The sequence below is a fragment of the Nymphaea colorata genome, chromosome 13 (genome assembly GCF_008831285.2).
Source record: "Nymphaea colorata isolate Beijing-Zhang1983 chromosome 13, ASM883128v2, whole genome shotgun sequence".
NCBI lineage: Eukaryota > Viridiplantae > Streptophyta > Magnoliopsida > Nymphaeales > Nymphaeaceae > Nymphaea > Nymphaea colorata.
In genome coordinates this window covers 17,579,983-17,596,581 of record NC_045150.1, presented here as the reverse complement: position 1 = coordinate 17,596,581, position 16,599 = coordinate 17,579,983, and the positions used below count along the sequence as shown (strand labels likewise).

Genomic DNA, 16,599 nt, shown 5'->3' with positions numbered 1-16,599 from the left:
TAACTTGAAGGGAAACTACTACGTGTATGCTTGTCTAACTGGCATGCATCACGTAAGAATGACTCTGACACAGGAATATCTGGAAAAATGCAACGAAGCTTGAACACAGACGGATGACCCAGTCTGAGATGCCACTGCAAAGGAGAAGGCTTTGACCTGAAAGAGGATGCAGCAACATCTACAGGGACAGAGAGAAAATAGAGCCCCTCCTGTTCATGGCTGCCACCAATCATCTTCCCAGTTTGTAAGTCCTGAAAAAAACATGAACCAGGATAAAAAATGACTCTACATTGTAAATCTCTAGCCAATTGCTTAACAGATAACAGGTTAACAGGAAATCGAGGAGCATATAGCACATGTGTGATGGTCCCAAAAGGTGTGAGATAGATATCATCGCTGCCCAGAATAGGGGACAACTTGCCATCAGCCAACCTGACGTGTTGTGGTGTAGTGAACCTGGTAAACGTTAAAAACATCTGTGGCTGATTACAACAATGCCTGGATGCTCCTGAGTCAATCATCCATATCATACCTGGGTCACTGGTAGGGGCACCAACAGAGAGAACCGAGCCTATAACAGCTGTGCTGGTTGAGGCAAGAGTAGACCTCCTAGCAAGAACCAGATCATATTCTTCCTTGCTTAAGTTGAGATAATACGATGGAGGTATAGGAGAACAGGTAGGAGACTCAACCATAGCATCTGTAGACTGTGACGAAGTTGCAGTAGATGAAGAAGACCCTTCTGACCTACTACCGTCAGCCATAAAAAAAATTGCACTCGAACACGAAGACCACAACCAAATGATGTGCAGCAGGTTGAACACAAACACAAAAATAGCAGACTTAGCATGTGGGAATCCACCAAGCACCACACGACTAGACAGATCTGAACGTCCAAGAACTTCTTCCACGGCAACAAAGGTCAGATCTGATGGCTGAAACTTCTTCACCCAACGACAAGAGACTGATGCTACTTGATTAGCAGCAGTTAACACCTCACAAAGCCTCGCTTTACTGATTTCACATTCACGATTTGCAGATATTTCTCCTCAAGTCAAACTGCATCTTCAACCAGCAACATGACTCTACCCACAACAACTTCTCACGTCACACTGTGCCCACAACCAGCAGATTAACTCTGCCCCACACGATCTTATGCAGCGACAACAAAAGGGCAAATCTGATACATCACGTCACAAATCGTCTTCCATGGCAGAAAAAAAATCAGATCTCTTTAGGGCAGATCTGATACATAACGGCATATGTTTACGGCAGCAGAAAATCAGATTTGATAACCAGATCTGAGCGGCATAGATATTCTTCCACGGCAACAAAAACTTAGGTCTGATACATCCTGATCAGATCCACCATCTTCTTCCACGGCAGCAACTTCATCAAGATTTCTCCATGTCTTCCACGGCAACAACAACACAAGGGTGCTGATCATGTTTCGACATGTTAAACGTGATTAGCCCCTTTCCACCAAACAATCAACTTGCTTGTTTTGTAAACAGCAGAAACCCTAGGCGTGAAACCCTAGTTTGGAGGAAGAGAAGAGAAATGAGATAAGGAGGGAACCCTAGGCGTGAAACCCTAGATCGCACAGCCCTAGGTCTGTTGCTCTAATACCATGTTGAATATTGGAGGAAGAAAGGGACCTGAGAGAGAGAGAGAGAGAGAGAGAGAGAGAGAGAGAGAGAGAGAGAGAGAGAGGAAACTTTCTTGTGTCATTCACGTAACCCTAATCTCTTTTAAAAGAGATTAGGGCGTTGACTACATATTTACAATTTCAGTCCACTAAAATATAAGAAAACAATAAGTAGACCCTTGTCTACTTTCTAATATTTCAGAATGACTCAAATTGACTCTAGAAAACTTTAACAAAAGGTATCACAGTTATTCCTTTAAAAAAATCCATTAGATGTAGAAAGGAAGAAAAAAGGTGAAAAGGAAAAAGGAAGGAAGAAAGGAAGAAAAAAGGTGAAAAGGAAAAAGGAAGGAAGAAAGGAAGAAAAAAGGTGAAAAGGAAAAAGGAAGAAAGAAATGAAAGAAAATGTGGAAGGAAGAAAGGAAAGAAAAAGGAGGAAATAACGGAATGAAAGAAGGAAGGGGACTTATTTTATGCCAATGGAAGAAGCAACCAGGGAAGATGGAGACTTTTCATTCAGAATGCCACACTGTGGTTGAGGAAACTAATAGTAGAGAACCTAACAATCAAGATTGCGAAGGACCAACATAGGCTTGAAGAACACAAGGATGGATTAGAACAAACCTGTGAAAGAACGGAAAAAATGGTTATTCACATCTCTTTTGGGATGGCGATGTAAATTCCAATTCTGATCTCTCTCTGACTAAACCAGTATCTATCCCCTCAAGTATCTCACGGTTCAAGAGTCTCTGGCCCTCCTACTTGTTTTGTTTCCAATGAGTTATTCTCTCCAGGCCATCACATTCATCTTGCTTTAATTCACTCCTATATTGAACTTAAATCTTACGAAGTGAAAATCTAAAATGAAATGACAGCCTGCAATGGCATATGAACTCAATGCTTGAGAGAGAATGGAGGTATGTGTTGGTGAAACTTCCTGCAGGAAAATTTACTTGGTGTGGATCCTCAAAGCATTGCAACTTACAACTAGTGTCACAAATGACACGATATTATGTTAAAAAAAGGCTACAATGAGAAAAAGCCAAAAAGACATGTTTTTTTTTAAAACAATGCCAAAAAACAAAAGATGCACTTGGGCGTCTTTTATCACCACACGTGAAAAGAACTTCCTTGTGGGAATTTCCTTTTTAGAAGTGGCATATAATGAAGAAGGTCTGTTTTTCAAAGTGCCCTTGCTTTTTAATGGTAAAAATGAGATGTTGAGAAAGCTTTAGGATTTATACTTGTAGCCCTTTCATTTGCGAAAGAAAATAGTCTGGTTTTGGCGTGGGATCCTCCTCAAAAAGTTCTATGTTGCTTCTGGGAACCGGTAGCCATTGTCTCCTCCAATGCTGCTGCTGGGAAGTGGCTGTAAGATTTTAATATCTAATACCAAACTACCGAATGAAGTTAGATGCAAGAGGAGGAAAAGAGAAGTCGGCTGCACGTCCAAGCAAGAGAGAGATGAAGGAGAGCAGTAATAAATGACGTCTGCCTCTTGTTATCATTATATACTAATCACGATTTAGGGTACATCGTAAAATACACAAAATAACAATAAGATTTACAAGTATGCCACCGCCCATGATGTGTTGGGTGTGTGGATCAAATGGGTCGGGTCTGGGAGTCCCAATCCATATGTACAAACTTAACAGCCCCTCAAGTTGTGCATGGGGTTTGATCATGCGCAACTTGTTCTTCAATTCCCAGAAATGGTGCCCTGTGAGTCTCTTGGTAAAAAGATCAGCCACTTGTTCAGACGTGGATATATAAGTGGGAACAATCTCGTCTTCCGCAACCTTTTGATGAATGAAGTGTTGATCAATCTCTATATGCTTAGTGCGATTATGTAGAACAGGATTGAAGGCAATCTTGATCGCTCTTTGGTTGTCACAAAATAGAGATGACTGAGCAATGGGAAGAGAAAGTTCCCCAAGCAGATGACGTAACCATGAAGCTTCAGTTGTACCTGCAGCCATTGCCCCATATTCCGCCTCAGTGCTAGAACTGGAAACTGCGCATTGTTTCCTGCTACTCCAACAAATAAGATTGGAAACAAGGAAAAGACAATAACCGGAAAGTGATCGTCTATCGTCTGGATCACCTGCCTAATCTGCATCAGTATAAGTGGAAATGTTGTGGCCATGCAAAACAGTTGACTTCTTGTGTAGATGAGTCCATCGCCAAGGGTAGCTTTAAGATAACGCAAAATACGTTTGGTAGCATCCATATGCCCTTATGTAGGTTTATGCATAAACCGAGAGACTTGATTCACAACATATACTATGTCTGGGCGTGTAAAAGTGAGATATTGCAACATACTAACTATACTCCGATAGAAACTAGGATTTGGGTAGGCATCACTCCCATCAAATGCATTTAATTTTGTGTTGAGAACACTAGGTGTATTTATGGGCTTGCAACTTGTCATACCTGCCCTATCCAAAATATCAAGAGTGTATTTATGTTGTGTAAGAGTTAATGTGCCACCTTTTCTATCAAGCTCAACACCCAAGAAATACTGTAGTTTGCCAAGATCCTTCATCTTGAATTCTTGTTGCAATACTTCCTTAACATGGGATATATGACATGAAGAATTTCCAGTAAGAACTATGTCATCTACACATATAAGTAGCCAAGTGGTAACTTCACCTGAATGATAGATGAATAAGGAATGATCAAGTGAACTTCTGAGGAAACCAGCCTGTTGTATATGGAGGGAAAATATATCGAACCATGAACGACATGCTTGCTTAAGCCCATACAGTGATTTTCGTAATTTGCACACCCATTTGGTTGAATCATTGGAAACATATCCTGAAGGTTGTTCCATATAAACTTCTTCCTTTAGAAAGCCATGAAGAAAAACATTTTTAACATCCAACTGATATAAATTCCAACCATATGAGACGACAAGAGAGATGATAACCCGGATCGTTCCCATCTTGATGACTGGACTGAAAGTCTCATCATAATCTTTCCCGTACTGCTGACTGAAGCCTCTAGCCACGAGTCAAGCCTTATATCTATCAATGCTTCCATCAGGTTTATACTTGAGTTTGTAAACCCATTTTGAGCCCACTACATTCTTACCATCTAGACGACGAACAATCTCCCATGTTTGACATTCATTTAAGGCAGCCATTTCTTCATTCATGGCCTCGATCTAATGTTTTCTTTTGCACGCTTGTTCATAGCATTTTGGCTCCACCTTTTTGTTCAATTCTGTCATAAAGAGTTGAAAATCCAAAGAGAAATTACCATAACTTACCCATCTATCAATAGGGTGCCGCACACGTTCTGATCTACGTGGACAAGTAGTGGCAGTTTCTGGATCAGCTGGAACTGATCGTCGATTATACACCATTCCTGAAAACCGATTAGGTAAAGTCATGCTCATGTTGTTGGTTTGAGTAGATGAATGTATGTTGTTCATCTGAGTGTTTGTGGCTGTCTCGAGCTTATCAATAGTTCTGTCACTTTGTGCGTGGTGTATATCAGCTCTTTGGTCTAATATTTCAGCATTCAGCCATGAGTCATATACATCATTTCTAACATTAAGTGTTGCATGTGGCTCATTTGAATCCTTCAACCTGAGCTCATAAAAAACAACATGTTGTGAAATATGCACACGTCCAGTTTTTGGATTGTAGTAGCGATAGCCTTTATAATTTTCTGCATAACCTACAAATCTACACATGACAGCTCGATCTTGAAACTTATTTCTCAAAGAAACATCAACATGAACATAACAGATGCATCCAAAAACACGTAGCTCATCATAATTTGGTTGTTCTTGATGTAAAATAAAGAATGAAGATTTTCCTTCAAGCATAGATAGTGGCACTCGATTAATAACATGAACAACAGTATGGAAGACTTCAGTCCATAAAGTCATGGGCTCATCAGTGTTATGCATCATACTGAGAGCACTTTCAACTATGTGCCTATGTTTTCTTTCAGCAATATCATTCTGTTGTGGTGTGTGTGGACAAGAAATCTGTCTAGTGATCCCATGATTTAGTAAGTACTCAGTAAATTCATTTGAAATGAACTCACCACCACCTTCACATTGGAAATGCACGATATTACTAGAGTATTTGTTTTGGACCAAGGTGTGGAATTGAATGAACAAGCGAAAAACTTCTGATTTGCTTTTCATGAAGTGGATCCAAGTGTAACGAAAATAAGAATCAATGAAAACAACATAATATTTACTCCCGAAAGAGGAAGAAATAGGAGCCCGCCCCCAAACATCAGAATAAAAATGATGTCAAATAACTTCGAAGCTCGCTTATTTATTGAATGAAAAGGAAGAGCATGACTCTTACAAATATGACAACTTGAGCACATGCTAGACTCACTGACAGGACTTAGACTGGACTTTTGTAATAGTCCGTCTGCAACAAGACTTTGAATGAAAGACCGACTACAATGTGCTAAACGATCGTGCCAAAGAGATGACATATCATACTCTGTAATATTGACTTCACTATGACTGGGAAAGGATGAATCTGAAACACAAGACTTAGACACTTTTGGAGCTTCTTCAATGAAGTACATGTCTTCTTTGCGAACACCCTCAGCGAATGTCTTCTTGGTTCGAGCATCCTTAACATAAACAGAAGAAGGAGTAAACTCAACAGAGGAATGAGTATCATCAATAAGCTTTGACATAGAAATGATACTTTTCTTGACATTTGGAACAACAAGAACATTCTTTAAGGGTATTGAGGAATGAGCCATGGATAAGTGTGCATTTTCAATATGTGATATTTTCTAATGGGAACCATCTCCTGTGATGACTGAGCCTTTAGCTAAATAAGGGAGAGCACTAGAAAGCTTACCTGCGTCATCAGTTACATGAGCTGCAACACCAGAATTCACATACCATTGTCATTCCTCATTTTGCTTGAGATTGACTTTAGACAACGCTGTCATTAGAATCTACTGCACATCAGGGGAAATGTTCAATGCCGCAATCGTGTTCGAAACAGATGACCCTGCTGCCTTATTGTCACGCCTGACCTGTTTTCCCTTGTTCTGTGGGTTATGCCAATATTTTGACTTTACATGACTTCTCTTATTGCAATAAAAACAAGTAGGTATCTTTCGTGGTACATTTGTCTGTGCATTTGTGTTAGGTGTAGGCTATGTCACACGGATACGGGTACGGGTATCCTATGGATACGGGTATCCTATGGATACGGGTACGGGGACACGGCATTTTCAAAATTTTAGGATACGCGGATACGGCGAATATTATATTCAAAAAAATTAAAAATGATAATGAAAAAAGTCTCAAACAAAACATTGTTCATCACCAATCTCAAAAGTGATAACTGCTAAGACATAAGCAAGAAACATGAACAATAGCGAAGGCTGAAGTGAATAGTGAACAGGAACATTCAAGAATGGTAAATTATATGTTAATGCCATCTAGATATCACGTATTCATCATTGTCTAGCATCATGAACAACAGCGAAGGCAAAATCCCCAAATCGGTTATACACCCAAAACGGCAAAATCCCCAAATCCCAAAATCAAACAAAAAAAAGAAAACATCGCACATAGCATTGAAGAATAGGATTCTAAACCGTCCAATCTTCAAACCAAAACATCCCCAAATCAGATTTTAATACCCAATCTAAAAAATCCCCAAATAAAAGTTGAAACCCTAACTTCTATTATCGAAAATAATAGACAAAACACTTACCTGTATGTCGCTGGCTGCCGCCGGACGCCACCGGAAGTCGCCGTCGATCGCCGGAGGTCGCCGTCGCCTGCCATTGCCTTACTGTGCTGCCAGCCTGCCGCGGAAGCCGTCGAGGGTAAACGAAGGTCGAGCGTCGAGGGTAAATGTCAATGTGTAAAACAAAACGCGGGTTAAAAAATCGGTTATGCAAGTGGTTTGGATCGGGTATGACCCAGACCCGATCCAAAACGTATCCAGCCGTATCGCCGTGTCGGGATCCCCGTGTCCGCGTGTCGACACCGGTACTCGACCCAGTCTGCCGTATCCGTGTGACATAGGGTGTAGGAAAGATACCTCTTTCTATCCCTGCCTGTAAGTTCCAAACTCTTGGATGACTTTCTTGTAAAGCATGGGTCCCACTGACCAATACATTGTGACCGCCAGAATGAACTAATTCATGTCGCTGTACACGACTCGCTTCATGCTGAATTAATTTTGCTTTCAAGTCTTCAAAAGAGGGAAGAATAGGCAATACCTCTAAAGCAGTGTAGAAAACATCAAATTCTGTCCCCAATCCACTCAAAGCATGCTGTACCTTGTCCTTGTCACTGACTGGATGCCCTATGATGGCAAGCTGATCACTGACATTTTTGATCTCATGTATATATTCCAAGACTGAACGTGTGCGTCGCTTGATATCCTGAAATTGCCTCTTGAGTTGTAGAAATCTCGCTTCTGATACTGGATAATACGTGGTAGCAAGTACATTCCACAACTCAAGTGCTGAAAGATCATCATCAACACCCGCCAAAACTTCCTCTGATAGTGTGGAGGTGATATAAGCAATGAGAGATTGATCATGAGCCATCCACATCTCATATTCAAGATTGATTTCTGCAATGGTCTCTTGAACTTGCCCTGCAACATTCTTCACCTCTCTCATAATCCATTCAGGTGGCGCAGGTGTGGTGCCATTGAGATGTCCATAGAGACGGTGACTCTTGATGAATGGGATTATTTAACGTTTCCATGTCAAATAATTGGTATGATTTAGCTTTTGTGAGATGATTTGGGAGAGGAAATTGGACGACAAGATGCTGAAATTGCGGTGGGAATCCATAAATGTAATAATCAGAAAATAGGGGGAAAATAGAAATTTTGAGATTAGGGTTAGGTGGCTGACGGTAGGACAGATTAGGGTAGATGGTAGGGTTAGGGCAGACGGTAGGATTAGGGCAGAAAATTTGAGGATTAGGGTTAGGGCAGAAATTTGGGGATTAGGGCAGAAAATAGAGTTTTGAGGATAAGGATAGAAAAGAAACAAAGATTAGGGCAGAAATTAGAGATTCTTACTGAACATTCTCAGTGGCAAAACCTGCTCTGATACCATGTAAGATTTTGATATCTAATACCAAACCACCGAATGAAGTTAGATGCAAGAGGAGGAAAAGAGAAGTGGGCTGCACGTCCAAGCAAGAGAGAGATGAAGGAGAGCAGCAACAAATGACGGCTGCCTCTTGTTATCATTATATACTAATCACGATTTAGGGCACATCATAAAATACACAAAATAACAATAAGATTTACAAGTATGCCACCGCCCATGATGTGTTGGGTGTGTGGATCAAATGGGTCGGGTCTGGGAGGCCCGATCCATATGTACAAACTTAACAGTGGCTACAGTGAGGCTCCTTTCACTGTATGTCATAATCTTTTCTCTGTTGCTGTTTGCTGATTGCAGTTGCTGTTACACATATGTGTGTCCTTTTCTGTGCATTATTCTCCAAGGTTTTCATGAAAAGGTGATTTCTGTTTTCTGAATTTGAACATGCTGTTCTACGACAGCTTCAATTAGGATTTAGATTACCAATCTATTCAAGAGGTTTCCACTGTATTTGCATGAAGAAAGATATGAATTTATGTATCTCAAGAGGTTTCCATTTTCTAGTCTCAGATTTTTGCTTATCTAGTTCTTTTTTTTGGGATGTCTTCTTATTAGTTTCTTATTTATTTTATTTTTACCTAATTTTTAGGTTTTTTAATTTTTAATTTATTTAAATTGTCAGTATCTTCTTGAGATTTTTAACTTTGCTGAAAATTATCCGAGAAAAGCTTTCCATTTAAAGCTATGTGATGAATGCATCCTTGGATGAATATTTTGATAAGTATTTGTATATGGAGCTTCCACAAGGAACCAATGATTCCAAGGGTATGGTGTGTAAAGTAACGAGAGCCTTATATCCAGCCTGGTCTAAAAATTTCGTGCTGCTTTGAGAGAACTAGAGTTTAGTAGCGTATCATGATCCTGCCTTCCTTGCATCATCAACAAAACAAGGGAGGTATATGTTTCTTCTATATGTGAACGATATGATTATCACTAGAGATGACTTGAAGAAAATTGATAATAGAAAAAGAAGGTTCACACAAATTTTTGAAATGAAAGATCTTGATTTTGTCAAGTACTTTATTGGTCTTGAAATTGCTTACCTCAAGATGGTTGCTATATTTAGAAAAAAAAAAAGCAAATATACAACGAATGTTGTGGACAAGGCCAAAATTTGCGATGAAGGTAATGTAAAATTAAGATCCTTAGAAAAGTCAGATTTGAAAAGCAGCCGTAGTCCTTTGGGGGATAGAGGAAGGACTTAAGCAATGGGATCTCCTCCTGCTCACCTGAAATTTGCATTTTCCTTGTTGATACCATGATCTCATAGAAAAGTGTACACAACAAATAGTAGCACTCTGAATTGTTGAGGCAGAGTATGGGACCATTGCTGAAGTTACAGGGATATATTGGCTTCTATTTGAACTTGGAGTTTCCTGTTTGCAGGAGGATTATCTTGTTTTGGTGACAGTATGAGTCAAATTATATCTCTAAGAATCGGTAAGAAAGACTAGAGGGTCCAAAACATAGGTACTATGAAAGCTGGCTTTGCCAGCATGAGCTGGGCATGACACTGTGATAAGTCGAGCTGTTCAAGCTTCTTGTTCTTGAAAGCGAAGCCATCTCAGACTTTGATGCAGCAGCAGTTGTCCTTCTCAATTCAAACCAAGTTCTTGGTGGGCTATGCTCGTGACATTCACTTCACAAATTTTAAAGCCGCTTCACACCATAGATAGACTATTTAAGATGCCAAAGGCGGACTCATTTGAGGGTAGCGATCGAAACTGGCCAAGAGAAAGGAAGCTGAAAGTGGTGCTATGGACATCAATGTAGTGAGTGTGCAAACATGTTACTGGGTTGGCTTGGACATTGTTCCATCTCCCTTACATCAGCTTCGGTTGTCTTGAAGTAGCTAGGGAACAGGGAGGGCCTGGAGGCCTTGATGGCTGAGGGTATTGTGCTTTGTTGCAGTCAGAGGGATTGTACGTTTCATTTCGTATCAAGCATAGTTATCCCCTCCATTCTATCGCAATGGGAGAGCATCCCAAGGGACATTGAACCGGATCACCGCACTCCCGCTAGACCATCAGGCTTCTAGGGTGGCCAAGGGTGTGTCAACACATCAATCTCCACCTTTGAAATCAAAGCTTGGGATTTTTGATAAATAAAATGGGAGGTGAATTGAGAAAGAAATACAAGAGTGGCTGACAGACTTTTCATTCCAGTAGCTCTGCCTAGTCATTCTGACAAGTTGTAGGGAAAAAGAGGTAGGTGGAAGTGAATGTGGAAACTGGAAAGTAGTGGTTCAGTGAGGGGTAGTATCCGATAGAGAAAGAAGCATAGCCATCGCATGTTAGTTGCGCGCTAGAAACTTGCCTTGCTTGCTAATGTTGCATGCTAAGAGAAAACAGTTTTTTGTCTTACTAAGTGTAAGAAAAGAAAGCAACCACCACCAAACAATAGAAAAAAAGGGTTAGCTGGGTAGTTGGTCGGTCAATAGGTCCAAGGTAAAATAGTGGAGGACTAGAAAGAGGGCACTAATACGGTTGTACCTTCTCTCCAATCAGAGATGCTAATTGAACAAGAACTGAAGTGGGGACCACCAGGTCATCAATTGCTTTAGGAAATTTGTTAATCTGCTTTATGGTGGCTTGATAGGGGTGCCAAGACAAAGGATAAATAGAAGGGAACCCAAAACTATGATGCAAGTTACAACTTTTCTATTGGTTTGTCTGTTCTGCTGAAAAAGGGGAATGGGCTGGGTGGTTTCACTTAACATCATGGAATCAGCTCTCCTGCGTATATCATGCTTGTCTAGAGCCCTTTTGAGCAGAAACGTACCCAAAACTTTGCGACAGTATGGAGCACATCAAAATGGTTTGTTGCTTCACAAGAAAGACATATGAAAAGGGTCTTACTCTTAATGCACTTAAACACGTATGATTAGTGAAAGTCACAAAGTGGTAGGTTTGCCAACAGCTTGCCTTCATCAAGGTTTAGAACTCTCTCTAAAATTGACATGATTTCTCTTGCACATGTCAAGTTTGAGGAGGAGTTGAGAAATGTATTGTATTGTACACTGTTCTGTATGTCATTTATCTTTATCACCTCACTTTAACAGTCTTTCTAGTCTTGTCCTACTATTATATAGTTATTTATCTAAAGCTACTTGAGTCCACATTCTTACTTTTCAGGGCTGAGGATGTCAACATTTATTTAGTTCTCTTTGCTTTGTATTTTTTTTTTCTGTTGCAATTGAACGAAGTGAATACAAGCTTCTTTTTTTCAGTGCTTTGTGTGTTTTTCTTGTCATCCATCCTGATTTGAATTATCTATACAATTACTAATTACTTGATTGACTTATTCAAGGCTGTCACGTGGGTGCGGGGTGTGGGTGCAAGTGTGGTGCAGATGCAAGTTCAGGGTGCAAACAGATTTCAGAAAAAACATGGGTGCGGATGCAGCGAGGGTGCATGTATATATATATATATATATATATATATATATACATATTTATTTGTATATGTATATAATACAAAGCCACATCCTAGATTCCAAAGTCTGTAGCATTCTATTTCTTCCATGTAATATATGTACTCTGAAATCTGATTTCAGATTTTACAATCTTACTCGTAACTATGTATCATAAGTAGGCACTAAACAAGTTGCTGTTACATATCTAGTATTATAAATTCGCAACTGTACAAATATACAACATATATTACATATAACATATATAAGACTGACTAACAAAACTGGTATTACCTATATAGAACTTATAAGCAACATGTATGTGTCTGTGTGTGAATATATATATATATATATATATATATATATATATATAACAGAACTGATTAATGAAACTTATGCAATTAATACTATAAGAAAAATGTTCCCAGATTAAAAAAAACTTATAAACAGCAACAACATACGTGACCATGTGGCATATGCAATATATAAATTATAAAGTTATCAGCAGCATATGATATCTAGTATTAAACTGCAAAAATATGCAAATACTAAAATGTGTATAACAGATGCCGCAAAATGGAAAACCAAAAAACTGAAGCATCATTTCTTAAACAAAATTGATAAGAGGACAAAAATGACCTCAATATGGTTTGACCGCACCGGATTCGCATTGGCCACACCCGGTGCTGTGTTGGAGGCACACCCTTGGTGAGTCCATGTGATATAGATTCAAGGGTTTTATGTCAAGCCTAGTGAAAGTAAGATACTTGCCTATAGATAATTGATGTTAAACTATCATCAAATTGGAGACAAAAATCTGAGATGCCTCATAAATGATGAACATGAAATCTGTAGCTCTTAAATCCCAAAGATTGGTCATCAGCAATTGGCTATAAAAGGTAGAAAAAAAAGGCTGATGTTTTTGGTCTTTTATCTCTTGGTACTTGATAAAGTCTGCTTAACTAAATTATGTCACTTTCCTTTTTCATTATTTCTCATGTTATCGTATATTACAAGTATGTACTTCCAGTTTTAGATGTGAATATGATATTTAGCTTGATGCTCGTAATTATCTATCTTCATCTTATTTGAATGCAGAAACCAAGGATCCTCAGCAATCAAGAGTGATCATTTTTTCAAACTATAGAGGCAGCGTCAGGTTGGAATATTTTTTTTAGGTGGTATGAATTTATTCGCTGAGTTAGCTGTCTTTGGTTTTTAGCCACTATGGAATTTTGTAATTTGATGTTGATAACTGAAGTTGGAAAACTTAAAATCAGCTATAGGATCTGAACAGATAATCCTTTATTTGTGAATGTATGTCTACCTGTTCATATTATTTTACATGGTCCTGTGGTCTCCTATGTTTTATATTGGACGTTAACAAGCTTACCAAAACAAAGTTATGTAACATTCTGCAATATGTGTCAGACATTCCACACTAAGTTCATTTATGTTAAATTTATGAGAAATCTGTAGGTGCCGTCATGAAAAGGAAAACCTGTTTCCCTTTTGTAAAGTTTGCTTCTTGTTTCACACCTTTTCCTCGAACCCTTTTTTTCTAAGGTAATTTTTCTCAATATTTGTTTCCCCATTTTTGCTTCACGTACGTTAGACACTGAAATTTCACTAGCCTGAACATGAAAAATGCTACTTAAATTCTTCTTATGCAGTTTGGTCTAACCTCATTTCTCATTTAGGTTAGAATTTATGAAATATGCAGGGATATAATGGAATCATTGTCCAGTCTTGGAGGTTTTGTTAAAGCAACTGAGTTTATCGGCCAAAGTTCAGGTTGTTATCCTGTCCTTTATTACTTATTTCATTCTGATGATGAGTAGGTCTAGCTTTACCTGCAAGGTTTGTTTCCTATGTCGTTCAACATCTTGGAAGAATAGATGGTGTTGGCAATGCAGCTTAAGCCCCATATTTATTTGTCTTAGGTTTACACCCTATCATACTAATCTTTTATCAAAGAGGAAGGCTGTAACGAGTCATCATATGTTGTACAGGAACCAATAGTTATATTTGAAGAGTGCTACCATCTAGTGGTATCAAATGTAAATTCTAAAGTAGGACAAATACTACATTGTTTTAATTGATTAATAACAATGAGTAAGAGACTATTAGACCGGAGACTTGTTGAAACAGAAAACACGAATAGCACAGTGATGTAATGTGGAAAACCCCCAACTTGGGGGAAAAAACCACGATGGAGGAGAGCTGACGCCCACTAGCTGCCAGACTCTCACTCTCTCTACTAACTTTTTATTCACACACTGAAATTAGGGATTACACATGTTAAGTAGAACCATAACAGGATAACACACTGGATCGGGTCCAGACCCAGACCCGGACAGGAGACCCATTTACAACATATGTCAACAAGACTCATGCCTCTGGTGCAGGTAAAATAAAAGGAATGTCTTTGGGGGTTCAGTTAGTGTTCCTCAGGCCATATGCAGGCATACTAAATTTTGCCTATTGAAACATGCAAACATAACTTTCTGAAGTTTTTTCGAGAATATAATACTGAATATGTGCTAGTTAAGGTCATTTGCTAAGAATTAGACACTTGAGTCATTTTTTTCGAGGCCAGAATATTTATAAAAGATTCTAGATCATTAATTTTTCAAACCTTTATAAAAAGCTATATAAAGGATTTGCCACTGCTACAATGTCACAACGTGGTGAGGAAGAGGAAAAGAGCAGAAAAAGATGTTGCAAGAATTTATGTCTAATTCAGATGTGATGTCACCTAATTCTCATTAAATATGCTTTGAGAAATTTACAATTTTGTTGCATTAATTTGTAAATTTTAAATACTTAAGTTTGTTTCCATAATGAAAAAAAATTTCAAAAAGTTAACATAGAAGTAGAAAGAAAGGGACATTGCAGTTCCCTGGCTCTCTCTCTCTCTCATGGCCCCAGGTATGCTCTCTCTACCTCCCTCTCACTTCCCCCTTTCTTTGTTTCTCCCCACTAGAAAACTGTCCTCCTAGGGGTTTAAAAGAACGAGGCATATCGAGGGTGTGTCCCTGTATCTGCATCGCCGTGTAGCGTATTAATGCGGGTATGAGACTTTTTTCTTGTATCCATCTGACTTGGTTGAGATATAATATAAACCTGTAAAATTCTGAAAACCACCTCGATTTATAATCAACTCTTGACACTCCCCCTCAAGTTGGAGCATAGATATCAATCACACTCAGCTTGTTGCAACATTTAGTAAAATCAATGATGATAAGATGTTTTGTAAATATATCAACAACTTGATCTTATGAGGATACATGGATTGTAGATATAACTCTTTCTTATACCACGTTTTGAATATGGTGACAATCATTTTTTATGTGTTTGGTTCTCTCTAGGAATACATGATTGCTGGAGAATATAGGTAGGAGGCTTATTATCACATCTCATCTTCATAGGAAGGCTGAATGGAACACCCAAACCTGTAAGCATGGACGATACCCACGTCATTTCTGCAACAGTTTGGGCCATCGTGCTATCTGATTTAGCACTAGATCTATTAACCATAGTTTGCTTTTTAATCCTCCAAGAAACCAAATTTCTTCCAACAAAAACATAAAACCGCGTTGTGGATTTCTTATCCTCAACAGACCTTGCATAATTTGTATTTGTATAAGCTTCTAATCTGATGATGCTCCCTGTTTAAATAGTAGTCCTTTGTCATATGAGGACTTAAGATATTTTAGAACCATCATCGCAGCATCCCAATGTATCTTCTTAGGTTTGTCCATAAACTGCTTAATTTTCCTACAAGATGGGATATGTCTGGCTTGGTTATGGTTACATTGTTATACATAATTATAGACGTATTATATCTATGAAGTTACAATTCATCATTCATGAACATTCATAATCATAATTCATAAGACAATTACAATATCATTATACCTCTAGCACAACAGGAAACATTGCATAACATGATATCTATGTTCTTAAGGCCTCACCTAGGCGTGGACTAAGCATGAGTCCACACCTGTCGCTGAAGTCCACCACTTAGGCCACAAGATATGTGGGCGCCTAGGCTCCAACACGCCTAGTCCATGGGAAAGTGAAAAGTCACATTCCCTTTCAATTAAAGTTTCTTAATTGATTATATATTATTATGTACTTTATGTCGTATTGATGGTGTATTGTTATGTTGATTATGTTAATATATGTATACCGTTATGTATATTATATGTATATACTATTGGTCATTTTGTCTATTATAGAGTATTAGGATACCTCATACCTGTTATATGTATACATTGGTATGGTTATGTCTTTCTTTAAATACAAATGGATTAAACCCTTCTTGCAGATTTACATTCCTTCTTCTAGAGATTAGATCTAGGTTTTTTTTTTTTTGTTTCTTATATTAGATTACA

At 38.6% G+C, this 16,599-nt stretch overlaps 1 protein-coding gene across 6 annotated transcripts in view; it reads left to right on the top strand.

The window, feature by feature from the left end:
• LOC116266800 (DEAD-box ATP-dependent RNA helicase FANCM) overlaps positions 1–16,599 on the top strand; it is a 60,651-nt gene that overhangs the window by 19,716 nt on the left and 24,336 nt on the right. For all 6 annotated transcript variants that reach the window (XM_050081154.1, XM_050081153.1, XM_050081152.1 and 3 more), the window contains 2 exons: positions 13,298–13,358; positions 13,923–13,993. In XM_050081154.1, coding sequence (XP_049937111.1) covers positions 13,298–13,358; positions 13,923–13,993 — 132 coding nt within the window. The remainder of the gene's footprint in view (positions 1–13,297; positions 13,359–13,922; positions 13,994–16,599) is intronic.